This window comes from Peromyscus maniculatus, chromosome 2 (genome assembly GCF_049852395.1).
Source record: "Peromyscus maniculatus bairdii isolate BWxNUB_F1_BW_parent chromosome 2, HU_Pman_BW_mat_3.1, whole genome shotgun sequence".
In the NCBI taxonomy this organism is placed as follows: domain Eukaryota; kingdom Metazoa; phylum Chordata; class Mammalia; order Rodentia; family Cricetidae; genus Peromyscus; species Peromyscus maniculatus.
Window position 1 is genome coordinate 41,510,831 of NC_134853.1, and position 26,476 is coordinate 41,537,306.

Consider the following 26,476-nt stretch of genomic DNA (forward strand, 5'->3'; position numbering starts at 1 on the left):
CTGGGACTCGCTGTGAGACTTTGGCGCCGTCCCTGCCCCAAACCCTGGAGACAAGGAAAGGGTCCCAAGAGAAGCGGCCTGTGCTTCTGAGGGTCCTGTGCCTTGACCCGCCCTCGCCCGCCGGGTCCCCAGCACCGCCCCGCCTCCGGTCCCCGCCCCGCGCCCCAGAGCATATAGATCTTGCTTTGAGCTCCTCTAAGTCCCAGTGCCGCGCCAGCCTGCCGCTCCCCGCTCTGGATGTCAAAGATAATGCGGCTCGCTAAGCCCAGTGCCCGGCTGCCCGCACTGCTGCTGTTGGCGCTGGCTTTGTCCCCACCCGGGACCCAGGGACGGCCCCGGGGACGCAGAGCCATACGTCTAGCCGAGCTTAAGCCACAGCTTTTCCTCCCGGTGACTGGGACTCACCAGGCTCCCAGAGCCTCCCGGAGCGCAGGTAAGCCCAGCCCACCCTCTTGACTTGCCCCTTGCTGAACCTCATCACTCTTACAGCTGGCCAAGCTGGTGATGGTAAGGCGGAATTCAGCACAGCAGAGGGCGGACACCTGTAGATTCTCGGGAATCTTCCCTGGGAATGAAGTAACCAGCTTACTAGATTTGCCTTGGTTGAGATGTCAATAACAAAACCTGGCTGGCAAAGAAGTCAGCTTTATATGCTCCTTGCTAGACCTGGGCTGCAGCCTCACCTGCCAGGATGACGGACAACCTACGCATTTGTCAACACCCCAGCTCTGAGTCTTTTGGAGTCTAACTAACATGGCCGTCCTTAGTCACTTGAACATTCTAGAATGTCCCCCTTTTCCCCTTTTCAAGCTAGCCCCGGGGAATGGGTGACTGGCATGCGAATTCTGTAAGCTATCATGGCTGATGCTAGCTTACATTCTTCCTGGGTCAGTAAGAAGCGTCCATTGTCAGCTCTGGACATTCCTGCTGCTAAGATGCCTAGGAAGAAGGTAGGAAAAGTCAGGACAGAGGACCATGGGACACCTACACACAGAGATGTGTGATGAGAAGGAAAGGGAGAAAGCCTGGAACAGGAAGCGCAGGGGACTAATGGGGAGAGAGTGCAAGGTGCTGGAAAGAAACAAGGTGGTGAGGAAGAGAGGAGCCACTGGGGTGTCTCTGCTTAAGTCTGTAGACACAGAGCAAGGCAGAGACCTGTCTCCCTGGCCTGCACTGAGCTTGCTGAGAGGACAAAGCATAGGAATGCCCTGGAGTTCTTCCTACAGCCAAGGCCTCTTCTCCATACTTCCCTCCCTGCCTCCCACCTTCTCTCCTTCCTTCCCTCCCTGCCTCCCTACTTTCCTTCCTTCCTTGACTCCCTCCCTCCTGCCCACCTTCTTTCCTTCCTTCCTCGTGTCTCCCTTCCCTCCATTTCATTTTTTCCCCTTTTGTCTGAAGCAGGGTCTCACTTTGTAGCCTTGAACTCCTCACCCTCCTTGCTCAGCTTTAGCATCACAGGCACATACCACTTAGGTAGGCTTCATTTTAAGAAAACACGGGGGTTGGGGAGATTCTTAGTTTCTTTTCTGGTTCTCTCTCTCTCTCTCTCTCTCTCTCTCTCTCTCTCTCTCTCTCTCTCTCTCTCTCTCTCTCTCTCAATAGTTTCACTGTGCAGTGCAGGCTGCTTGGAACTTACTCTGGCCTAGAGTTTGCAGAAATCTTCCTGCCTCGGTCTTCCAAGTGCTAAGGTAACAGATGAATCATATGTCTCTTAACAGTTTTGGCATAAGGGGATACTTACTCACTCTACAGCTTCTACTAAGAACTACCCATCATGTAGAGAGCTGAGTCTATGCAGACTGGCAGGAAGCTGGGTGCGCATCTGCCATTCACGCACATTTCAGGGAGAGCAGTGGACACGAACAAACTGAGGAAGCCAGGTGAGGAGAGCAGCAGACAGAAGTGATGGGAAGGCATGGGAGGTGAATGTGTGGCTCTAGCCCAAACCCACTCATCTGAGAGCCTTCCAGAAGAGGATGTAGGGGTGGTCACCACAGGAGGGAGTGTACCATGATACGATGGCATTGGTTATACACTTTGACTTAAAAATTGTTGCTAACAAAAATATTTATGTCAGGATCCAGTGTCACTTTGGAATATGAAAAAAAATGTGAGGAAATCTCAAATTGCAAAATCATTTATGGTTAACACATGAACTTTACCTGTTTTATTTTATTATTTTATTTAGTTTAACATGTTTTCTCTAGTTAAAGACAGTGAAGGGAATTGGGAGATGTAGCTCAGTGGTAGAACATTTTCTTAGCAGATGTGAGACCCTATGTTTAACCCGAAGTACTCACTCTCCCAAATGACAGAGAAGACTTAAAACAATGTAGTTGGTGGAAAAAAGAAGAGCTATGGCTCATCTTCAAAATCTATTGCTTTCTACAGCTGTTTGATGTGACCTAATACTTTGATTATTGTATTTTGTTTACATGGGGAGAGAGGGTGGCTGGTTACATCTGAGCTGTGAATGGAACTCTTGACATGGATCAGGGAAAAACAAGGACATAAATACAGAGAAGACAAGTTCCCATGTGGATATTCTCAGAGGAGCAGCAGGGATCATAATTCATGCAGAAGGAAACATCTCCTAGGTCCTAGAGGCCATGGACTGTCATCCCTGTGGATGAGCCTGGAATTTCCCACTGTGATTCTGAAGAGAGAGGAAGAAGCCCAGGGGTTGTTTGAGAATACCTTGGAAATCCGACTGGAGGGTAGCATGTGAGGGTAGCAGAAGTCTCCACATTTGTGCTCCACATTTCACTTTTCCTCCTCTTCCCCCACACCCCACCCCTGTGTTCTCAGGCCTAAGTCTAGGAATCCTTGCTGTCCATGAAAGTAGAAAAAACTATCTCAGACCCAGTTTCTCCTCCTGTGCCTTGACCTGTGCCTTGACACTGCAGTAGCAGTTCTGCAGTAAATACCAGCTGGGGTTCTAATTTACCTTAGTTCTGGAGTTCTGGCACTTACTATCTCCTGAAGATGAGCCTCAGAACCCACAAGTTGAGAACTCCTCCAGTGCCAAATGCAGATCCCAGGTGTTCATGCCTGTGGTTCTGAGTCTCTAGCTAAGAATCATGTTTCCCATACTCTCTCCTCAGATTTGAACTAATTTGCTGGAGTAGCTCATAAATGGTATTATAAAAGATACTGAGGAAGAGATGCATAAGATGAGGTATAGGGAAAGGGGCATGTGTGAGCAAACACCCTACCCCACTCCAGCCCCAACTCCTTGAATCTGTGTGTTCAATTATCCAGGAACTCTGAACTCAGTGCTTTTGAGTTTTTGTGGAAGATTCATTACATAGATAAGACTGAATCACTGGCAGGGGTGATCTAGACCCATTCTGAAGCTATTTAGAAACTGCCAACCCTCAGTCAACTTCTTAACATACTATCATTTCTGAGATTCCAAGGGGTTTATGGTTTATGCCAGGAAGGTCAACTCTTGCATTACACAGTATCATGACATTGAGTTATATATCATTCCTTTTCAGTAAGTTGGCCAGCTTCCCCAAGTCAGAAGCAAGGCTGGAGGTGGGAGGGCCATTCCTAGGCAGAAGGGACAGTAAATCCAAAGCCTGGGACAAGAGTTGCCAACCAGGATTCCCTCCCTAGAATTGTTGTTTGAGTAAGGGGGAGGGGTATAGGCTCCTGGGAACACTGGTGATTAACCACCTGTGGTATTATCTTCATCCTTATAGTATGTCTGCCAATGTGAATGTACTTGTCAATTGAATTAGCCATTTAACAATGTTTGAGATCAATTTGATAGACTTTTGATTGTGAGTTCTTTTGGTTGTCATTCTTCAGCTCAGTTCAGCTAATAACTGGTGCCTCAAATGCCTAGACCCTGCTGCTTCATTTTAGTGTCTTTCCCACCACTTGTGTCCAAGCCATTATATTGCAGTGACTTTCCAGATTGTCTCCCAGCCCTTTCAGTGTCCCATTTTCATAGCCTCTCTTCCTGCCCTCCGAAACCAGCTCTTTTGTCCATCATCACAGTAGTAGAAAGGAACATAATGGAACCCTACCCCAAACTTTGCCAGGAAAAGGGGGTTCTACGGACATGTAGACAAGATCAGAAAGCTGAAAATAGGCAATGGATTTGGAAGATTTTGAGATCAGAAGGAAATTGACATGAAATATGGGGAAAAGAAGTAAAAAAGGGAAGTTTTGACTTTATTATGCCCCCCTCCCCGCTTTGTGACTTATACACACTTCCATTATTTCTATAGAATTTCTAAGGCTGGAGTCTCACAGGGGTTGTTTAAATGTAAGACCAGGCTGATGGTGGAGCCTCCAGAGAAACTGAAGATCCCATTGGGAAAGTTATTCTAAACAATTACAAATGACAGTCTGTATTAAGTAGTGTAGGATGTGGTCCCTCTCCAGTCATAAATCTGCACTGACTTCTCTTGACTTTTCCAAGAAGTCTTAAGTCCTCTCAAAGGCAATGAGAGACTGGGAATCAGACAGATCTCCTTCAGGCAACAGAAAGGGAAAGGAGGCTCTAGGAAGATTGATGTACATTTCATTTAAACATTTAAGAAGAGTGAAGATGGATTCTGCTGTCTCTCCAGGACATTCCTATCCTTTCTGACTGATTTTCTTTCTCTTTCCATGGTTGTGGCAGTCTCAGGCTCAGTGCTGACTCCGTACAGATGCTGTCCCTATTCCACCTCAGCTGTTCAGTGTCCCCAAATGTGCTTCTCTTACCTTTGCCTGATGGAATTCTGTTTGCACATTTTGGATTCTGAGGTAAAAACAACTACCTTTTCACTCTCTTCTGCCCAAGCAACCAAAATGGAAGACTTCTGTGACATTAAAAGGCATAGGGTTTTCTCCCCACAAGCAGTCTACTCTGCAGTCGACACCAGCTGGTGTCTTCGAATCCAACTCAATCCTGATGCTCTCTATGTGGAGGATCCAACTTCAAGAGTGATTCCTTTTCACACCCAGTCTCAACTCTCAGAATCTGACATTCTGACTATTGAATATGAGTGAAGTCAACCTACTCACAAACAGAAAATTAAATTAATTTGGGGCTAATTAGGATTGTAATATGGGAAAATACAAAATCAAGACATCTTGAAAATGTGCCCCAAAGTTTTACAAAATAGTTTATTTATTTAACTCCAAATGGGTCACTTGTTTGGCGTTTATGGCCTGAGCTGGCAGAAGTTGCCATACAAGAAAGCAACTGGTCTAAGAGAAAGAAGCCATAGTACAAAGTCAGGAATTAACTATTTCAGGAAACTGGTTTGGGGTTTGGCCAGTGTGTGTGTGTGTGTGTGTGTGTGTGTGTGTGTGTGTGTGTGTGAGAGAGAGAGAGAGAGAGAGAGGGGGGGGGAGAGAGATGTGACATTCTGTGGGGGAGTGGGGTAGAAGACAGGATAGCACAATGTCTGCAGCCTAATTCAATTCTAAGGTTCAGGCATGCACCTATCTGAGATGTGATTAACCATGACCTCCCAGCTCCACTTCAAGTGCTCTGCACAACTGCTAACTCCAGTCTGACTTTCCTGACAATCAGCTACAAACTGGGCTCTAAATGGTTTAATTTGCTAGAGCAATTAACAGAGTTCAGGGAAACACTCTACTCACCTTCCTTTGTCATGAAAAGGGTTGAAGACATGAAGGCTGGGGAAGCCACTGACCTCCATGCCCTCTGAGTGGAAGTGACCCTTCCCTGGTCTCCATATTCCCAGCTCCCTGGAAACTCTAAAATCCCACCATCTCATGAATTTAGTGACAGTTTCATTACATAGGTAGGAATGATTGAATTACTGAATGTTGGTGTTCAACTAAACTTTCACCTCTCCCCACTTCCCTGGGACCAGTCCTCTATGTTGCCTTCTTGTTTCTGGTGACCACTTCCCATCCTGGAGTACTCTAAAGGCTACTAGTCCTCGATCAAATCATTAGCATGTAAAAGACAGGGTCATCTTAGAGATTCCTAGGATTGTATATCAGGAAGCAGGTCTGAAGAGACAGTATGTATTTCCTAGTATCACATCTCTCTTCCTTTATGATATCTCTGTCTTCAAAAATAGCTAAACATGTACCATAGTTATATTCATAAAAAAAATCTCAAAAAACCTAGATGTATTTGGATACTGCTGGCACTTGCATAATAATGGAATTTTATTTGTACAATTCAAATTACCTTTGTTGTAAATCTGTGAGGATTCCCTCTGCCCAATTAGGCAGTCTTACTTTAATACCTGGTGCCTAACAATTTCTTCCAAATGGGAAATAATGAAAACATTTTTTTTTTTGCTGCTTTGCATATTACCAAGATAGAATGTATAATTTGTCGGGTTTTTTTTTGTTGTTGTTGTTGCTTTGTTTTTTCAGACAGAGTCTTGTTATAGTCCAGGCAAACCTTAAACTCCAATCCTCCTGCCTCAGCCTCCTGGGTGCCAGGATTATTGACACATGCCATCATGCCTAGTTTTGTGGGTTCTTTCCTAAAACATTTTTATTAAACATAATTAAGGTTCATAGCCTGATACTTATTATACATCTACAGAGGGAAATGATTATTGTAGTCAAACAAGCATGTCCATCCCCTTTGGTTTTAACACATGTTAATGTTTGTAGAATTGCTTAGAGTTATTTGTTTGACTGAAAACTGTGAGTGTGGGAAGCAGTCAAGGTGGAAAGGACACATATGACTTTGTTCTACTTTTGTATTTGGCAGGTGCTTTAACCAGATGTCTGCTGTCTGTTGGGCTCAGTAGCCAGGTACTCCACTCATAAACACTCATTATGAGTGGCCAGAGCTCACTTACATGAATGGATTTCTCCCCATTCACAGTACTTCTGGCAGTAACAGTTATCTGCTTGAAGGATCTATTTATCTCAATGGAAAGTAGAGAAAGTCCATGCAGGGAGTTAATAGAATCACCCAGTATTGCTTCCTTCTCCTAGAACATTACTTTTTTTTTTTTTTTTTATCAGAGATCACCTAAGGAAGCTACAAAATTTCAAATTCCTTTAAAAATTTTTCTTTCTTTCTTTCATTCATTCATTCATTCATTATTTATTTATTTATTTTTATTTATGTGTGCTCATATGTGTATGCATATGCATTTGCTGGTGTATACACGTGGAGGTCAAAGAACAACTTGTATGTGTCAGTTCTACCATGTAGGTCCTAGGGATTGAACTTGGTCATCATGCTTGACAGCAAGTACCTTTACCTACTGAGCCATCTTGCTAGCCCTAAAATCCCATTTTAATTATACTTTTTCCTCTTTGTTTTTCATTTTTATGGTTGTAAGTATACTCTCAAATGTTTGGTGCAGATTTCTAAGGTTGCTGTTAGAAGACAGATAGGCAAATGATGTTTCCCTCCTGTCTCTGTAGCAGCATGAACCACTGTGGATGTGAAGTACAGTAGACCTGGCCTTACGCTTAGTGTCACTTTTAAAGTGTTCAGATACCTATGGCCAATCAAGATTTAAAAGTATTACAGGGGACTGGAGAGGTAGCTCAAGGGTTAAAAGTACAGGCTGATCTTAGGACACAGGATTGATTCTCAGCACCCACATGGTGATTCACGCTGTCTGAAATTTTAGTTGCAGGTGATGCAGTGCCCTCTTCTGGTATCTGATGGCACTGTGTGCACATGGTATACAGATATATATGCAGGGATAACACCCAAAATAAATAAATGAAAATTTAAAAAAAGAAAGTATTAGATGGAAAATTACAGCAGTAGTCACTGGAGACATTGTTCAGTGGGTGCAAGCATTAGAAGTTACTCCTTTAAATACTCAGAACCCACTTACAGACAGGCACAGTAATACATATCCCTAATCTTAGTTTTCACAGACAGAGAGCCCCTACCCCAGCATCACCCAGAGTTCTGATGGTAGTGTTATATGTTCTGTGCTCTCTATTGTGTCCTGGTGGGCACTGGCAGCCCAGGCAACCTATGCAGCTGCTTGGCCCCACACAGGATCCCAGGGCTCCCCCAGAACCCTACTGGTGATGGTCCTAGGAGAACTGTGCAGGGTGTGGCACTACTGTGTGAAGACAAGACTACAGTCCCTAACATTTCTCACAGCAATTGATGCTGTATGTCACTATTGTTTACTGCTCCCTTGGTTGTATGGAGAGGCTTTCCATAATAGGCTGCTTCATGTGGAAGGAGAACACTTGTTCTAGAGCTTTTAGGACTCATTGAAGAAAATGTGAAGAAAAATATGAACTGCTTGAGAAAGGTAGGATTGCTTGAAAAGAACAAGAAGGCTGAGAGGCACCCAGGAAGGAGTCAACAGAAGTAGGAAGTTGGAGGTAAATGGAGAGAAGCTGGAGAGAGAAGCCCACACTGAAATATGATGAAATTCAGTTTCTAGAGAAAAGATGTCTGAACATTCTGCACAGGATGGATTGATGGCTGGTACTTTAAAAAGGATGCTGTCACAAGTAGATAGGCTGAAGCTCCCAGATCATAAATAGCTGGATCCAAAATGATGCTCAGGGTAGTTTAAATAAATGAAGAATGACCTAAAGAATCGGTGAATGTGACCATGAATGAGAGTTACCAACTTCAAGAAAGCCAGAAAAGGCTTCTACAAAAAGCTGAAATATGGGAAGAACAGGTGATCTGAATAGATAGAAAGCACACTAAGAGTCCAAATAATGTGCAGAAAAGCTGTCACAATAAAGAAAGCAACCTCCAGTCATTCTGTGTTAGCTGGCCAATGATAAGGATTGGGCTGCCACATTTGAAGAAGGTGTGGCTTCTGACGGCAAACTGGAATCGAATGTAGAGTGAATCACAAAATTGTGCTCAGTTCAATGCCAAAAGGAACTCAGAAGGAACAGAGTCATGCAACAGAGTTAGATGCTTCTTTAAAATCCCCAGAAGGAGGAAGAAGGCAAGTTTCATGCAGGTTTCTGAAGGAGCTAGAATGAAGTGTTACCTTATGGAGAACAGTAAAACCTTTCAGACTGAAGAGGCATCTTCGCAGCAGAAATGCACAGACAGTGAGGGTCAGAGGCTTAGCCAGAAATAAAGTAAAGCTGAAGTCTTTCCGGACACAAAACAAAATCCCACAGCAAATTAAGAGAGGAAAGTACCAGATTAGAAGAGAAAATTTACAATGTAGAACAGAGCACCAAGCAGCTGAAGAGCTGGAGAGCCACAGAAAGTGAAAGTCACGATCTTAAGGAATTGGAGAGAACCATTTCTTCTTTTCAAGGCCAGGTGACATCAAAGAGGGGAAAAGATACATCACCATTAGCAGCTTGGGTGCTAAAAACTTCATTGTTCTAAGAAGAGAAAATTCTCACACCAGACAAAAATTGACTGAAATGGTCTTTAGATTTGAATGTTTAGGCAAAGATCTTTACACCCTTGATGCTCTAAATATGGCATATGTCAAAGTGATTTTTGCACTTGGCTGCTCACCCTGCATGCAGTCCTGCCTTGTGGAGCAGACTTTCAGCAACAAGAACTTTTCTCTCTAGCTTGGCTCCAGGAAGGAGGAAGAGGTGGAGGAACAGCAGATGCTCTGCACCACCTGATTAGCAACCAAGGAGATCCCACCTGTGATGGGCTGGCTCATCCTTGGACAGCACCTGCTGACATTGCACCTCCATTACCTCTGTGGGAACAAAGCCAGACAATGACCCCTCCACCAGACCAATCACATCCCATTCCATCTCTACCCTATAAAAACACAGCACATTTTATTCTAATTTTGGCAGAAGCTTTCCTAGCCCTCCTTTGGATAAGTCATGGGCCAGTGTCTTCAGAGGAGGAATCCAGCAGCACTGATAACAAGAGTGACCTAGGTAGTCGCATGTCCTTATGGCCCTCTCCGTGCTGAATCAAAGTATCTAGTCCTGGTCTTGTTCTGCCAACTCAGCTCTTCATCCCATCTCTGGTCCATGGTTTGCAGTAGATCCAAGGACCCTTTTGATAAACTGGGATCCTCTTTTCCCTCCCCTTCCCATAGGAAACATGTACGAAGCTTCTAGAGATGGCTTCTCACCAAGAAATTTCTGTGGACCACCTCAAGTGTGCAGTGAAATCTGCTCACTATGAGTTTTCCTCCTGCCCTTGCTGGGGGGGCCTTTCCCTCCTGATCTGTATTCCATTCAGGGTGGATTCCATCTCCAACGGAATTGGAATTGAAAAAGCTTCAGAATGACAGCTAGAAATCTGACAGCATTTGACTCTCTTCAGAAGTAATTTTGACTCCTCTCCCATTTTCAGTGAGTAATTGCAGTCATAGGTGGTTATATTCTTGGTCGTGGCCAACCTAATGCAATTGCAATTACTAGGATGGTGATTTATAAATAAAGATGATTAAACATGAAACTCATAAGTAGTTTATTTTATTCTAGATGGCACAACCATTATGTTTGATTGTCTAGGCCACTTACTTAAAAAATAGAGATGTGTGTGTGTGTGTGTGTGTGTGTGTGTGTGTTTAAACTCCCAAAAGACGTATCTTCATGCCACAAAATGTACTTAGTATATTACAGACAAATGTGAACTAACTCTACTTTCATCTAAATTAAAAAAAAATTAAAAAAGCAAATCTAGAAAAGAAAAAAACATGATTAAACCTTTCACAGGACAAAAATCTGATATTCTTTGCTATTTTCACTTGTGAGTCTATGTAGCCAGACTTTCTTTAAACCACCAGCTCCCAAACAATGACATGGAGACTTCTTATTAATTATGAAAGCTCAGCCTTAGCTTAGGCTTGTTCCCAATTAGTTCTTGTAACTTAACCTGTTGATATTAATCTATGTTCTGTCATGTTGCTCCTTACCTCTCCTTCCTCCTCCAAACTGTACATCCAACTTGCTTTGCATCTCACTGGTAAAATTCTACCTCTTAGATTCTTCTCCCAAGTTCCTCTCTCTCCTGGGAAGTCCCACCTATCCTCTTCTGCCTAGCTATTGGCCATTCAGCTCCTTATTAAACCAATAAGAAGGTACGTTGGCAGAGACACATCTTCAGAGTGTACAAAGAGATTATCCCACAATTTATCTTTCCCAACCTGTGCCTGCCTGTTAAGTAGAAATATTCTTCACAGAGTGGGCATGGCAGCACTCCTGGTGGGCAGTGAGCAGTTGATCTCTATTTCATTTGGCCTCCAGAAAGCTTTGGTACTTTTGACCCCTCCTTGCTTTCATTAAGTGAACCCCTAATTTCAGTGCCTATTCCTACTTGCCTTTCTGACAAGCTTTCAGTCATCCAGGCTTCTCAGAGCATTCCTCTGTATAACCAGGTACACCTCTCTAGTTTTACCTGTTGCCTCTAAGGGATACTTCCTTTCCTCTTTCCTCCCTTTCTCTACATTTGCATAACTACATGTTTGTGTCTTCAACACAGGAACCTTATACCTGACCTTTTCTCACAGTAACCTTCATTCTCTATTCTTTGTTTCTGACCCCAGTAAACCCAAAATTTTGCTTCTTAGACACTGTGGTTGTCTTAGTTCCTTTTCAATTGCTGTAACAAAAAAAAAATCACCACAACCAAGGCAACTTGTAAAAGAAAGCATTTCTTTTGTAGTTTTGGGGTTTGTAGTTTCAGAGGGTGAGTCCATGACCATCATGGTGGGGAGCATGGCAGCAGGCTGGTAGGCATGGTGCCGGACTTGAGAGCTTACAATCTGATCTACAAGCACAAGACTGAGAGGTGGGAGCTGCGTGTGTGGTCTTTTGAGTCCTCAAAGTAGATCCCTGGTGATGCACCTTCCCCAACAAAGCCACATCTTCTAACCCTTCCCAAACAGTTCCACCAACTGGGGACCACACATTCATATATATAAGCCCATGGGGGCCATTTTCATTAATCCACACAGTGGTCCTAGACTGCACATCTATTTCCTGCTGGATCAGTAACCTCTTCTGGTTTCCAGTGGCTAAGTCTATTGCTAAGGCATCCTCAGCAGTCAGTGGGTTATGTGGTTTCCTTTCCCTTCCCTTCCCTTCCCTTCCCTTCCCTTCCCTTCCCTTCCCTTCCCTTCCCTTTCCCTCTCTCCCTCTCTCCCTCCCTCCCTCCCTCCCTCCCTCCCTTTCTTCCCTCCTCCTCCTCTTTTTTGAGACAGGATCTCAATATGTAGTTCTGTTTGTCCTGAAACTCACTATGTAGGCTAGGGTAACCTTGAACTCACAGAGGTTCACTTGCCTCTGCCTCGAAAGTGCTGACATTAAAGGTATGTGCCACCACATCTAGCCTGGTTCTGTGGTTTCTAACGCACAGCTTTCTATTGTCACTTATTTGTAATTCTTTTTGGTCTGAAGTGTTTAACATTTTTATAAAAATATTATTTTTATGAGTCTATGGAGATAATAATTTTTAATCAAGAGGGGTCTAACTATGTTAAATTAGTTACTAAAAAGTTGTTTTCATGAAATCAGTCTTCTAATTAAACAGCTAAAGTTTAAATTACATATGAATTTTCCTGTAATTTGTAAACAAGAAAATTTACATTGAAACTTCATTGTGCATTTTTTAAGTAGTCTGGTCTATGTGCACTATGATTTAGCATTTTGTCCTCATATGTTGTAACATAAAACTTGGAAGGACTTTAAGATGATCAAGTTTATCAATCTCAATGCATAGAAGAAAACTTTGATGAGAATTTTAGTTTGACTGAAGAAGAAAATTTGCCTGTGGGTCTTAGGGAGGACACTGCTGGGTACAGAGTGCTGGCTCAACATTGCACAAATATGACTGTGTACTTGGGGTTAGACCATTTTAAATTATTTTATATGGTTTTTGTAATATTACCAGTGAAATGTTGCAAATTCTATACATCTTAAAAGTATATCCTATCTACAACCCTAATGGAACTGTAGAAGTTATTTAAACACTGAGTACCGTAAAATCAGATCACTCCTTCACACTACATGCTCCCTTGTATCAGCTGAGAGGGCACAGAATAACATATTTCAGCAGTGAGGAGCACCTAAGCGCCCAGCTCTTGAGTTTTAGAACCATTTACAATTAGAGGAACCAGGTTTCCCTGTCAACAAACCTGATTCCAGGAATAGGGAAACCACAGGGCAGGTAGTTAGTTGTGCTGGATGAGCCTAGAGCCTCCAAGACAGTGATAAAATAGAAAGTAGTATATACAAAACAATAACAATAACTCCTACAATGTCAAACACGTCAAAAACCAGAATGGCCCAAACTGCATCTATTTCATTTCAGCAACAGAATAAAGAAAATAATGTTAGATTGTAACCCAATGTAAAAAATACATCTACTGGTCAACATTGGTATAAATAAATGACTGACTGAGGGAGAAATGTTCCACACAGGATTCTAAATTGTTCATATAAAGCATACTCAAGGGAAAAAAGAACCTATATCCCCAACAAGTATACATAATATAGTAATATCCTTTTAGAGAAGGGCAAGCAGAAACTTTACCATGGAAACACACCTGACCGATGATACATATACTAGATAAACAAGGCTAACATGAACAACCATAGTTATGCTATCTGTTCCCTTGATCAGATTAAAATTATATCTTACCTGTGAGATATTCCTTAAACTCATAGCTCCAGTCTAATCATTAGAAAAACACAAATAAAAATGGGCATTCTGCTACATTCTTTACCAGGACTACATGAAATTGTTGAAGTCATCCAGATTCTGGAAATATCAGATTGTGATATCAACAACCTGATATCTCAGGGCCTGAAGTACAAAGATCACAAGTAGAAGGGTAACCTAGCCTGCATAACAACTTCTAGATCAGCTGATCATTCTGTTCAAACAGTAACAACAGCAAAAGGAAAAACTGAAAAATCAGAGCTAGAAGAATCCAAGAAGACATGATGATTGTAACATGAGACTCTAGGATGGAAATAAGACCCTGAGTGAAAAGTAAGCATACTCAGAGAATAAGGACCTTAATGAGTGATCCAGTATCTTATCTATATGCGTTCACTAACTACAAGAATGTACTGTATCCACACTTGGTGTAGAGTGCTTAGGAATACCAAACAGTGTAAAATTTTATGTACCTCTAAAACTGCTCAATAATAAAAAGTTTTTAAATTTAATTTAATTTTATTTTACAATATAATTTAATTCTTCATATCAGCCACGGATTTCCTTGTTCTCCCCCCCTCCTGCTCCCCTCAAATCCCCCCCAGCCCACCACCCATTCCCATCTCCTCCAGGGCAAAGCCTCCCCCCCGAGGACTGAGATCAACCTGGTAGACTCAGTCCAGGCAGGTCCAGTCCCCTCCTCCCAGGCCGAGCCAAGCGTCCCTGCATAAGACCCAGGTTTCAAACAGCCAACTCATGCAATGAGCACAGGACCCGGTCCCACTGCCTTGGATGCCTCCCAAACAGATCAAGCCAATCAACTCTCTCACCTATTCAGAGGGCCTGATCCAGTTGGGGGCCCCTCAGCCATTGGTTCATAGTTCATGTGTTTCCATTCGTTTGGCTATTTGTCCCTATGCTTTATTCAACCTTGGTCTCAACAATTCTCGCTCATATAAACCCTTCTCTTTATTGCCCGGAGCTCCACCTGGGGCCTAGCCATGGATCTCTACAAAAGTTTATTTAAAAATATAGCAGTTTCGAGCTGGAGAAATGGCTCAGTGATAAATAAAACTGGCTGCTTTTGCACACAACCTGGGTTGGATTCCAAGCACTAGGATGAAAACTCACAACTCTCTATAATTACAGTTACAGGGCATCTGACTTTCTCTTCTGGCCTCCTTGGGCATAAGGAATGATGCAGTATGTAGACATACATGTAGGCAAAATACCTATACACATAAAAATGAACAAATAAAATTTAAAAATAAAAATATAGCACTTGATGTTGGGAGGATGGGGGAGATTATCAGTTGGAGAGAGGAAATGAAGTGGATTTAATCTAAATACATTGTATTTGTATGTGACTTTGTCAAGGAGTATCAGAAATGAAAAAAAACTTTTAAAATTGATTGAGATCTTCAACATTTTGTTTTTCATAGTATTAATAATTCTGTCTCTTTAAAGGTAGTTGTGAAGGCTTTTAGAAACCTAGTACAAACCTAAACATTGTGACTGAAACACTCTAAAGTACTCTAAGTGACCTGGAATATGTTCTACATTATGTAAATGTACAGAACTGTCAAATGGTAAAACAATAATGATGATCATAGACCATGTTCTATTAAAAGGAGTCTTTCATTGGGTAAATATTTGCAGGTGGGTGATTCTGTACAGCACACAGTAGCCAACTTGACCAATGATAGTTTCTTTTTACAAAGAATGGTAATAGAACTTCACATCATAAAACTTCAGTTTGTTTAGTGGGCTCAGATTTCCATATGAATTGAATTGTATGTCCTCCCAAAATATGTTCTAATCCTGAGCCCCATTGCTTTGGAAAATGACTTTATTGGGAAGTAGGGTAACTGTATAAGCAATTAGTTAAAATGAGGTCAGAGTGTGGTAGAGAGGACTGTTAGTTCAACTTCACAGGAATCCTTTTAAGATGATGGCCATATGAAGCCATAGGAGGTCACCTCATGGAGACAATAACAAGACTAGAGTGACACCACAGAATGCGAGGAGCTCTAACAACAACAGAAACTGAAAACAGACTGGAGAGAGCTTTATCTTGAGCCTTCACTGAGACTTGCCTAGGCCATACCCTGACCTCAGACATTTAGACTCCAGAATTATGAGACAATAAGTTCCTGGAAATGTGTCACATCCAATTTGTGGAATTTTGTTATGGTAGCTCTGGGAAATTAAAACAGCACAGTTTCTCCTAGGTATCTATGGGGTACTGGTTCAAAAATCCTCTGTGGATACCACAAGCCACAGATGGTCAAGTCTGTTGTATAAGTGTTTACATATTACATATGTGTGCTCCCTGACTATTTGAATCATCTCTAGATTACTTATAACATTGAAAACCATTTAAATACTACATAAATAGGTATTATTATATATTGTCTATGGAATAATGACAAGGGGAAGGTCTGCACACACTTGGTACAGACACACTTTCTCCCAAATATTCAGTATACAGTGGTTGAGTCTCAAGATGCAAGAATCACAGATGTGTATGTTTAACTGGATTGTGTCATTTTTGAGGGGAAATGCATCTATTTTTATCTATATGTAGAATCTGAGAAAGTGGCTACAACTATTCTACTCTTCCTCTGTAGCTCCCAAGCAGACATTGTCATTGTATACAACATAGGAACTGCTTCAAGCATACCATGTTCCATTGGAAAACAAAGTCTGATGTACTTATAAGAAACTCCTAAATGCTCTGATTGGTCAATGGGACATGTAGAAATAAGCAAAACTTTGTGTGATAAGAAGTAATCCATTTGCTATCATATATGTAATTTGCAGACTATGTAGATAGCACTGTTATATCAGTGTGTCTTGTGTATGCATGTGGTTGTGCAGGTGTGTGTATCCATGTGTATACATGTATAAGCCAGAGGAGGATATTGAGTATCTTCCTCTATCATTCTCTGCCTCATTTCCTTGACATAGGGTCTCAATCAGAAGCATGGTTTTTTGGTTAGGATGGCCTGTCAGCTAGTGAGTACCAATGATTTGCCCATCTCTTGCCCCAGTAATGGGATTATAGGTTTAAACACCAGTGCTTAGTTTTTTTCCATGGGAACTGGAGATTTGAACTCCATCTTAATGCTTGCACAGCAAGTGCTCTTACCCATTCATCCATGTCTCCAGCTCCAAACAACTAGTTTTTGATTATTTCTAAAATGTAGGTTTTTGTTGTCACATAGAAGCAAAGCTTGGATCCCTGAACTCTTGCCTCCTCTCGCTTCACTCACTCATGCTCTGAACTTATACACTTCTGGCAATAGTAGCTATTCTATCAGAAAGGGTCTCGTCCACCCCTCACCCCTCCTGGGATATAAAGGGCTGTCATAGTCCCCCTGAGACTCCATCAACATTGCTCCATCTCCATGAACTCTGTCATCTACAGGTGACAAAAGTGTCTTCCATGCTGCATTCATGTTATGTGTGGTTTATAAAGAAGTCATAAGTCTAAATGTACAATTGGTGGGGCCAGTGAGATGGTTCAGTGAGTAAGGGTGCTTGCTGTCAAGCCTGATGACTTGAGATTAATGTCTGGGACCCAGATGCTGGAAGGAGAGAACCAAACACCTGAAAGTTGTTCTCTGACCTCCATATGCATGCTATATCAAGCATACACAGTGTAGTAGTTTGAATGTAATTGCTACCCCCATTAGCTGATAAGGAGTGGCACTATTAGGAGCTGTGACTTTGTTAGAGTAGGTATGGCCTTGTTGGAGGATGTGTGTCACTGTCGGGGTGGGCTTTGTGGTCTCATATATGCCCAAGCCACACCCAGTGTCTCAGTTCACTTCCTATTGCATATGGATCAAAGATGTAGAATTCTCAGCTCCTTTTCCAGCACCATGTCTGCCTGCATGCCACCATGATCTACCATGATAATAATGAAATGAACCTTTGAACTGTAAGTCACCTCAATTATTTTTTTTTCCTTTTATAAGAGGTGCCATGGTCATGGTATCTTCACTTTGAGGCAATAGAAATCCTAACTGAGACAGAAGTTGGAACCAGGGCTTGGGGCATTGCTGTGATATGCCTGACCATGCTTTTGTTTTAAGGAATATGAACCATGGGTCTATGGATTAGAAAAACAGTTGTGAATACTTCAAATGCTGCTTAATGGGCCATCCTAGTAACAACATGAAAGACAGTGGTGCTGAGTGTGATTTGATGAACTATGGGGGCCTGATTCAAGAGGTTTCAGAAAAAAAGGGATATAAATAAGTGGCCTAGAGATCATTCTTGTAATATTTGGTAAAGAAAGTGGCTACCCTTTGTCCTTTTCAGAAGAGTCTTCTTGAGGCTAAAGTGAAGAGTTGTTTTTTTTGAGACAGGGTTACTCTGTGTAGTTTTAGTGCCTGTCCTGGATCTTGCTCTGTAAACCAGGCTAGCCTCAAAGTCCCAGAGATCTGCCTGGCTCTGCCTCCTAAATACTGAGATTAAAGGCGTGTGCCACCACCACCCAGCTAAAGTGAAGAATTTTGAATTAATTCTGTTGGCAGAGGAAATCTCAAAACAGCCTAGTATTGACTCTGTTGTGTTGATATTATTGGTCACTCTTATACAGATTTATAATGAAAAGGAGCAAGTTCAGCAAGGAAAAACACAAAATGTACAATTTGAGTAGAAAATGAGCACCAGGAAGTGGAATGGAGCTAAGTGTTCAAGGAGGTAAACAGATTAAGAAATGAAATAAAGGGAATGGTGACCTCAGAGTAAGATCCCACCCAACTAACTTTCCAACTTGCGAAAGGGAATTAAAGAAAAGCTTAAAATAGGGTGTGGTGGTGCATGCCTTTAATCCTAGCACTCAGAAGGTGGAGGCTGGTGGATCTCTGAGTTTGAGGCCAGTCTGGTCTACAGAGCAAGTTCAAGGACAGCCAAGCTTAGGCAGCAAAGAAAGTTGGTGAGGATATAAGTGAACAAGAGGGCTATGTTCCAGCTCCAGTAAGCAGTAGAACTTGGTAGCTTTGGCCACATAGTTCTGGTGTTAAGGATAGAAAAAAGGGACTATGGAATTTACTTCCTCAACTAAGGAAAGCCATTGAGGTCAGGTATGTGTCAGGGGTGTCCCTGAATGGAGGCCAGAGAGACCATTGTATGAAACTGTGAAGTTGAAGCCTGGATTGCCTTGGAGACCTCAAGATGTTAGAGATGCCAGAGTCGAGGGGTATCTGCTGAAGAAAACTGCTAACAAGGAGTGGAACAAGCCCAAGAGAAATAAGTATGCTGCAGTCAACAAAGCTGAAAGGAATTGGACATCTGAAGAGTATTTTCACATCAGACATGGACATGCAGAGTTTAGAGTTTGCCCAGCTGGTTTTTAGTCTTGCTTTGGTCCAGTCTTTCCTCACTATGCTCCCTTCTCTACATTTTAGAACTGTAATGTATATCCTGTGCTATTATATGTTAGAAGAATGTGATCTATTTTTTATTTTTATTTTTTATGGTATTACATTTAGGAGACTGAATGAATCTCAGAAGAAACTTTGAACTTTGGACCTTAAAACATTGTTGAGAATGTGATAGACTATGGGGACATTTGAAGTTGGACTAAATGAATTTTGCATTATGATATTTTTATAAGCTAATGAGGGCCAAGGAGTTGAATATGATAGTTTGAATGTAATTGGCCCCCACAAGCTCAAAGGAAGTGGCACTATTAGGAACTGTGGCTTTGTTGGAGTAGTGTGGCCTTGTTGGAGGCACTGTGTCACCATGGAGGCACGTTTTGAAGTCTCATATATAATCAAGCCATATTCAGTGTCTCAGTTCACTTCCCGTTGCCTGTGGATCAAAGATGTAGAATTCTCAACTTCTCCAGCACCATGTCCACCTGCATGCCACCACGATGATAATGGACTAAACCTCTGAACTCTAAGCCACCTCAATTAAATGTTTTCCTTCATAAGAGTTGCTGTGGTCATGGTATCTCTTCACAGTAATAGAAACCCTAACTAAGACAGTAAGTGCAAATCATATCCTTAAGAAAAAGTAAATAGACAACTGGCAACAAACCCTGAGGTTCAAGTATTTATTAAGTTTATTTTCTCCTTTACTACATTCATTGTGTGTGCTCCTAATGCATTATAAACTGCATTTTCTGGATGGCATGTTTTAGCAAGTACCAGTGAAGTCTGAAGTGAAGCCTGACCTTTGAGTTGTGTTTCACTCCAAGCTAAAGCTTGTAAATGGGTCCATCTCATAAATGACCTAAAGAGTATCTCAGCTCACTTGCTCTACCTGCTGTTCTGGAGAAAGAATTATAGAGAGGACAAGACAGGTTAGGAGGCTGTTTTCCAATCATACTCACAGAAGTATGATAGCTGGGCCAGCCACAGTTAGTAGATGATAGAAATGCAAGACCCCAGATGAATGTTTGGAGATGGAGTACATAAACTAACTCGATTAGATGAAGTGGAGAAGAAAAGGGGCAGTCAAGCATAACTCGGTGAAGTGGGCTATTGTTTTAGTTTGGGTTTTATTGCTGTGATGATACACTATGACCATTATAACCCTTATAAAGGAAAATATTTCATTGGGACTGGCTTATAGTTCAGAGGTTTAGTCCATTATTGTCATGGCAGGAAGCATGGTGGCATGTGGGCAGACATGGTGCTGGAGAGGTTAGCTGGGAGTCTACACTTGGAGTGGCAGGCAGCAGGAAGAGCAAGTGAGCCACTGGGCCCAGCTTGAGCGTCTGAGACCTCAAAGCCCACCCTCTAGCGATGCAGTTTTTCCAACAACACCACACCTGCTCCAATAAGGTCACACATTGAAATAATGCCACTTCCAATGAGCATTATTTCATGCTATGGGGGCCTATGGGGGCCATTATCATTCAAATCATCACAGCTAAGCAAGGGTTAAAGAACGATACCATTCACTGAGGCCGGAGAACACAGGTTGGGGAAGCTCTGGGAAGCCCGAAAATCAGATATTCAGAAGTATCTCTACATTGGTGAGAGGTCTATAGGGTTCTATGGGAGAGGTGTAGAGAAGCAATAAGTTCTGCTATAGCTCTAGAGCCCTGGAGAATGGTTAGGGCCAGATCCCAGGGATTTGAGATCTGCTGTGCATACTGCATGGATCTATGTATTTAGTGCTATAATTATGTTTTAATAGTGGAAATCTACCCTGGAAATTACGAAGTTTTTTTTCTTTTCAGAAATATTCCCAAGAGACTTGACCTTGAAAGACAAATTCATAAAGCATTTCACAGGTAAGCATATACTATTTCAGTGACTCGGTTACAAATGAAAGGTTTTATATAGAATGAATCCATAAGACAATGAAACTATGGAGATTAACGTCTAGAAGAGGCTTGAGTTCAGCTGGGTTTTCAGTCAACTATTAATTTGTATGATCTGTAATATGCACTAGAATGTGATAAGCAATAGAACATAAAGGATATTTTAAAGAAAAGTATAAAGGATAATTTACTGAGTTTTGACTATGAGGGCTTGCAGTGGGACATGCTTTCTAAGTTTGACTTTAAAGTAGGAGAGTCTGGTCATGAGGAATCTACTGAGCAAGACTTAAAGGCTATAGTGGGAGAGGACAGGCAGATGGTGTGGATGGACTGGGTATGAAGGGTAAACTTAAAAAGGAGATGCATTTGGCTAGTGTGCTAGGAAGGTGTGTGAACAAACCAGATGGCAAATAACCTGGAGCATGCTGAAGAATTTAGACGGTGCTTCAGCCAGTGATTGAGGCTTTATAAACAGGAGACAGATGAGCTTATGTTACACACACACCCATCTTGGATGCTTTTTTGTTTGTTTGTTTGTTTACATTTTAAATTGCAGTTTAATTATAACATTTCTCCCTTTCCTATCCTCCCTTCAAACCCTCTCATATACCTCTACCCACTCTTCTTTAAATCAATCACCCCCTTTTTCATCAATTGCTATTGCATGCATATATGTATGTATATATACATTCTTAAATATAACCTATTGAGTCCATATAATTATCTGTGTGCATGTTTTTGGGGCTAATCGTTTGGCATTGAACAACCAATTGGTATGTTCTTCCCTGGGGAGGGTCACATTTCCTATTCACAGCTTTCCTCAGTTGCCTGTATTTCTTTGTTGAAACCTCATGGCCTACCTTCCCTTAGTTACCTTCATGGTAACTTTCAAATGGTGTTTCTGAGTATCACACAGAGACACCTGCTGATGAGAAAGGCAGCACTGAGTTTTAGGGAGCTGCCTGCGGACCAGGTAGAAGGAGAAAAGTTTTGCTGCAGTTTCAAGGCCCTACCCCCTTCACAGTAATTCCTTCCACTAAAGAACACACATTTCTTCAATTAAAAACAAATGTCATCACTAGAAACATTACTTCCCATTAAGTAGAAAAAAAAATCAAGGGACCAGAAAGCCATTCCTCTTGGTTTGCTCTCTGCATTCCCCTTCTGTCTGGAGTGCCCCCTTTCAGTTCCTCCAGAGCTCTACTAGTCCAGAAGGTTCCATGATGTGAGATACTGAGAATGTGGAGTGAACTTAGATCAAAGTTCAGTGCCTCCCATAGAGTCTGGGTAAAGGAAGGAATTCTCAGGCCAGTTCTTTAAAGGGCAGGAAGGATGGAATCTACAGTTACACCATCTCCGTTCATAGAGTGCTAGAAACTTGTTTGGGAAACACGCCTGTGTTTATAATAAGCATTCTTTCCCTTTCTCTAGGGCCTGTTACATTTTCAGCTGAATGTAGCAAACACTTCCATCGACTTTATCACAATACCAGGGATTGCTCAATGCCAACTTGTAAGTTACCTGGGCAGATTTTAGAAAAACAACAAAAAAAAAAAAAAAAAAAAACTGATCCAACAATGAATGCTTATAATTTCAAGCTTCAACTGTCTTTGGGTGGGACACAATAGACTAAACATTGCATTGGATGCTATTTATAACTTTTCAGCACTCAAGGTTGTATGTACTGTTGAAACTATAAGGAGAGATCAGATTCTGGTTGGGAGCATTTCCAAATCTGAAAATAGCAAAGTTTTCTTAAAGACTAGAATGTTTGTCAGGACAGAAACCTTTTATCATTATTCAAATTCCTTGGTATAAATAAAGTGACTTCTCATATAAATGAAAAAAAATAAAAAGGGAGCTGACTATAAAGTGCAAGTCAACATCTCTTCTGAAGTTATTTTGAAGTAAATGTTTTTATATAATGTCATTTGTACAGTGTGTGCTGGGTTTCCCTGAATGATGATAGCCTGTTGGGCAATGAGTTCTTTTGAATACTTAAGTTAATAGAGTTAATAATAATTCCAAACATAGCATGAAAGGGCTATTATTCAAAATGCCCAGTTATGATAATGTATGGTAGTTGAGTCGCCTGTTTCCAATTCCTTTCTAAATCTAAAATTTCCTTTTAAAGTGAGTGACTTCTGAGCATTTTGTTTCTAGTCATCTAGATGACCTTGAGGAGTATTTAACTTTACTTAGAATGTTGAGTCAGATTTTTATTTTTTTTCCACAAAAAAAAAAAAAAAAACAAACCCAAAACAAAACAAAACAAAAAAACTCTTACATTTAGTGACTAGGGAAAATTAAGCACACTAGATATATTCTAGTTTGCTTCTCTGTTGCTGTGATAGAACACTGACAAAGAGTGATGTGGGGATGGATTTATTTCAGCTTACACTTCACACTCTATCACTGATGGAAGCCAACAGGAACTCAAGGCCAAAATTGAAGCAAAGGCAATGGAGGAATGCTGATTCCTGGTTTGATGCGTTGGCTTGCTGCTTTCTTATACATCCCAGAAACACCTTTCCAGGGTTGACACCTACCCCAGTGGTCTAGGCCCTCCCTTGTCAATCATTAATCAAGAAAATGTGCCACAGATTTACCTACAGGACAACCTAATGGAGGTGATCTCTCAGCTAAGGTTTCCTCTTCCCAGTTGACTCTAGTGTGTATCACATTGACAAAACCAGAAACAAACAAACAAAAAAACCAACTCAACTTGCCAGCAAGAGATTCAAGGCCATGACACTGGATGACAGCATAGTTTGGTGGAGAAAAGTCAGTTTTGAGAAGTAAACCACTTAGCTATTATGAAATAAGTCACATTTGAAGGTGGTTTCTCATCTATAAAGTGAAGGCATCAAATTTCCATATCTTTTCAGAGGAATAAAAGAACAAAACCCACGTTAAGCACTTAAAATGTTAGGTGCTTTTAAAGCTATGGTGGTGACATTAATCAATGACAATAACATTATTTCTTTCTCATTTGAAATGATTAACTAATGTTTTACTACCTTTAAATGGCTTTTCTAGATTATAAAAGATGTGCTAGATTGCTGATGAGATTAGCTGTGAGTCCACTGTGCTCCCAGACCTAGGAAACTTACCCTGTGAGTATCTATTTACTTATTTTTCTTATCCTTAGGGTGTTTTGTTTCCTATTTCCTGTCCTTTCACCCACCCCCATGGTGTTGGGGATCAAATTCAGGATGTGCACACAGGAGACAAACGCTAAGTTGTACCACCAGCCCTAATACTCTGTCTTAAGAAAATTTTTCCTGCAATCCCAAATTCCAAATTCTGGCACTCAAGAGACTAAGTCAGGGGAGTCTGAGAGTGACCTCATTACATTATTAGTGAGACCCTGTCTCAAAAACTAAGAACTTAAACAAACAAAAAAAAAATTAAGAGAAAAATTTTGAAGAGTCCAAAAGCTCAGGAGCTAACCTTAGCATAACACAATATCTGTGGCACTTCCTAATGGGCTTTTTTACTCTGCTTCAAACTTGATTCTAAATGTGCTATTCTGCTCAGTTAATTTAAAATGTCCTCTAAGCAGTTACATCAAGTAAGATAATATTCTGTGTAAATATCTGTTTCAGATTATTATATATTTGAGATTATATTTACTTTTACGTGTATGGGTTTTTTACCCTTGTGTATGCCTAGCACTGGAGCTATGAGCAGCCATGTGGGGGCTGGAAATAGAGCCAGACTCCCTGGAAGAGCAGCCAGTACTTTTAGCTGATGAGCCATCTCTCCAGCCCTGTTTCAGATTATTTATCAAGAGATTATCATCACAATATTCCAGTTAAATATGTTTTAGGAATATTTTGTGAGTTATTTGTTTGCTGTCAATAGGAAGAGCATCATTTTTCTTGTGCACAAAATTCTCTCCTTTCTGTCGGCACATGAACCTGCTTTCTCAGGGTTATATTTCAAAAAAGATATCATAAAATGTAACTATTAAAAATGTCAAAATATTTTATGTGTGTTGAAAACCATGTTCTTACTATTTTTATTCTCTCTCTTTTTTTTTTACTTCAGACATTTTATAAGATGCAAATCTAATTTGAAGAAAAAGTATCTGGAATCATATTTAATGTTTAGTTTCATATGAATCTACATATAATAACTTCCCAGGAGTAAATGATGAGTGGCGTCCTGCAGCAGGATGGAGGCTTTCTTGATTTAACTGATGAGTGGTATTCTGTGGAGAATGGAGGCTTTCTTCGCTTACCTTTATGTAAACAAAAATTCATAGTATTTTTTTAAAAGAGACTTTAAATCATATATTTTTAAATAGAATATTTAAAACTGTGTCATATTTTTGCTAGAAATATTATTTTTATATGGTTAACATTGTATAGGAAACATTTAATTGTGAAAATTATATCTCAGTACTGATGAAAAATAATAACTTTATTGTATATGATTTTAGTGATATGTTTAACAGATATTTGTATATTGTGTTCAGTTTTGTAATTCTTATTTAATATTTAAAAGCCTTTATTGATAATTTGTTGTCTTTATTGCATTAATTTGAACTGTGAACTTTATTAAAACAGGTATATGAAAAAATGTCATTTCTTTTAATAAAAGGTATTTGTAAAGCAGTACTATTGCAACCACACACACACACACACACACACACACACACACACATTTATCAGTAACAAGTATACTGAGATAGTTTTTGTTTTGAGAGATAAATCTCATGGTTTTGACATCTTAACTTAGAATAAAATCCAGGTGTTCTTGGACAGTGGATATGTATGTCAAGGAGGGAGATGATTATGTGCTTTCTGGATTCACTCTTTGAACAGGAGAAAAAAACATACTTGAATGAGTTCAGTTACCTTCACTTAATTACAACAAGAAAAATCCACAACAAAACACTTCAAAAGCTCTATCTTTTCAGAGAACAGACAAAACCTGAGTTTCTTAGTGATGCACCAACAGTACAAATGCTGAGTATTTTTGTTTTGAGAAAGCATCTCAGGTAGCCCAAGACAGCCTTGAACTTACTTTGTAGCCAGAGATGACCTCTAACCCACATTCTCCTACCTCTTCTTCCTGAGTGCTGATATTATAAGTGTGAACCACCATGCCACACTCAGCACAAATATTGGAAGTTGTTTTAATCACCTTTCAATAGTTTATATTGTGTCACAAAAATCTGTCGGTCTATGTCACATGAGAGGTCCCACTCCCACTTTCTAGCACCTTTGGCTTTGTCTATCACTGAATATTTGGTATGTATTTGTGTGTTTATGTGCACACTCCTTTGTCCATCAGAGAAAGGCACAATCACAAGTGCCTTTGGCTTCAAAAATATTATGGAAGTACATTATAAATTTTAACCTTTATTTTCTTTGACCTATAGGCAAATATTTACAAATAATCATATTCAAGAAACCCCAGAGAAGCCAGGAATGGCAGTCATATGTGAAGTACCATCCCTTGGAAGCTGAGGAAAGAGTGTCATAAGTCCAAGACCAAAGTAGACTATATAGCAAGACCCATTGTCCTAGTTTATTTCCCTTTTGATGTAATAAAACACTCACCTAAAACAACTGGGGGAAGAAAGAGATTATTTCTTCTTACTTGTGATCACTGAGGGA

The 26,476-nt window shown here is 40.8% G+C and overlaps 1 protein-coding gene across 2 annotated transcripts; it reads left to right on the forward strand.

Annotated features, from left to right (window-relative positions):
* The first annotated feature begins 189 nt into the window (after positions 1 to 189).
* On the forward strand, positions 190 to 25,504 carry Alkal1 (ALK and LTK ligand 1). Of its 2 annotated transcripts, XM_006993452.4 has the most exons (5): positions 191 to 433; positions 20,763 to 20,816; positions 22,278 to 22,358; positions 23,886 to 23,962; positions 24,900 to 25,504. In XM_006993452.4, the coding sequence occupies exons 1-4, from the start codon at positions 238 to 240 to the stop codon at positions 23,948 to 23,950; spliced, it is 396 nt and encodes a 131-aa protein (XP_006993514.2). In that variant the 5' UTR covers positions 191 to 237; the 3' UTR covers positions 23,951 to 23,962; positions 24,900 to 25,504. The 2 variants fall into 2 exon arrangements, with proteins under 2 accessions (XP_076420108.1, XP_006993514.2); XM_076563993.1 differs by lacking the exons at positions 23,886 to 23,962; positions 24,900 to 25,504 and having other exon boundaries at positions 190 to 433; positions 22,278 to 23,855.
* Positions 25,505 to 26,476: the final 972 nt, after the last annotated feature.

Bases quoted from the DNA above. Each gene is read 5' to 3' on its own strand.
- Alkal1 (XM_076563993.1), top strand. From the start codon at position 238: ATGTCAAAGATAATGCGGCTCGCTAAGCCCAGTGCCCGGCTGCCCGCA. The intron at 434-20,762 runs GTAAGCCCAGCC...TTTTCTTTTCAG, and splicing joins CAGAGCCTCCCGGAGCGCAG to AAATATTCCCAAGAGACTTG. The intron at 20,817-22,277 runs GTAAGCATATAC...CCCTTTCTCTAG, and splicing joins ATTCATAAAGCATTTCACAG to GGCCTGTTACATTTTCAGCT.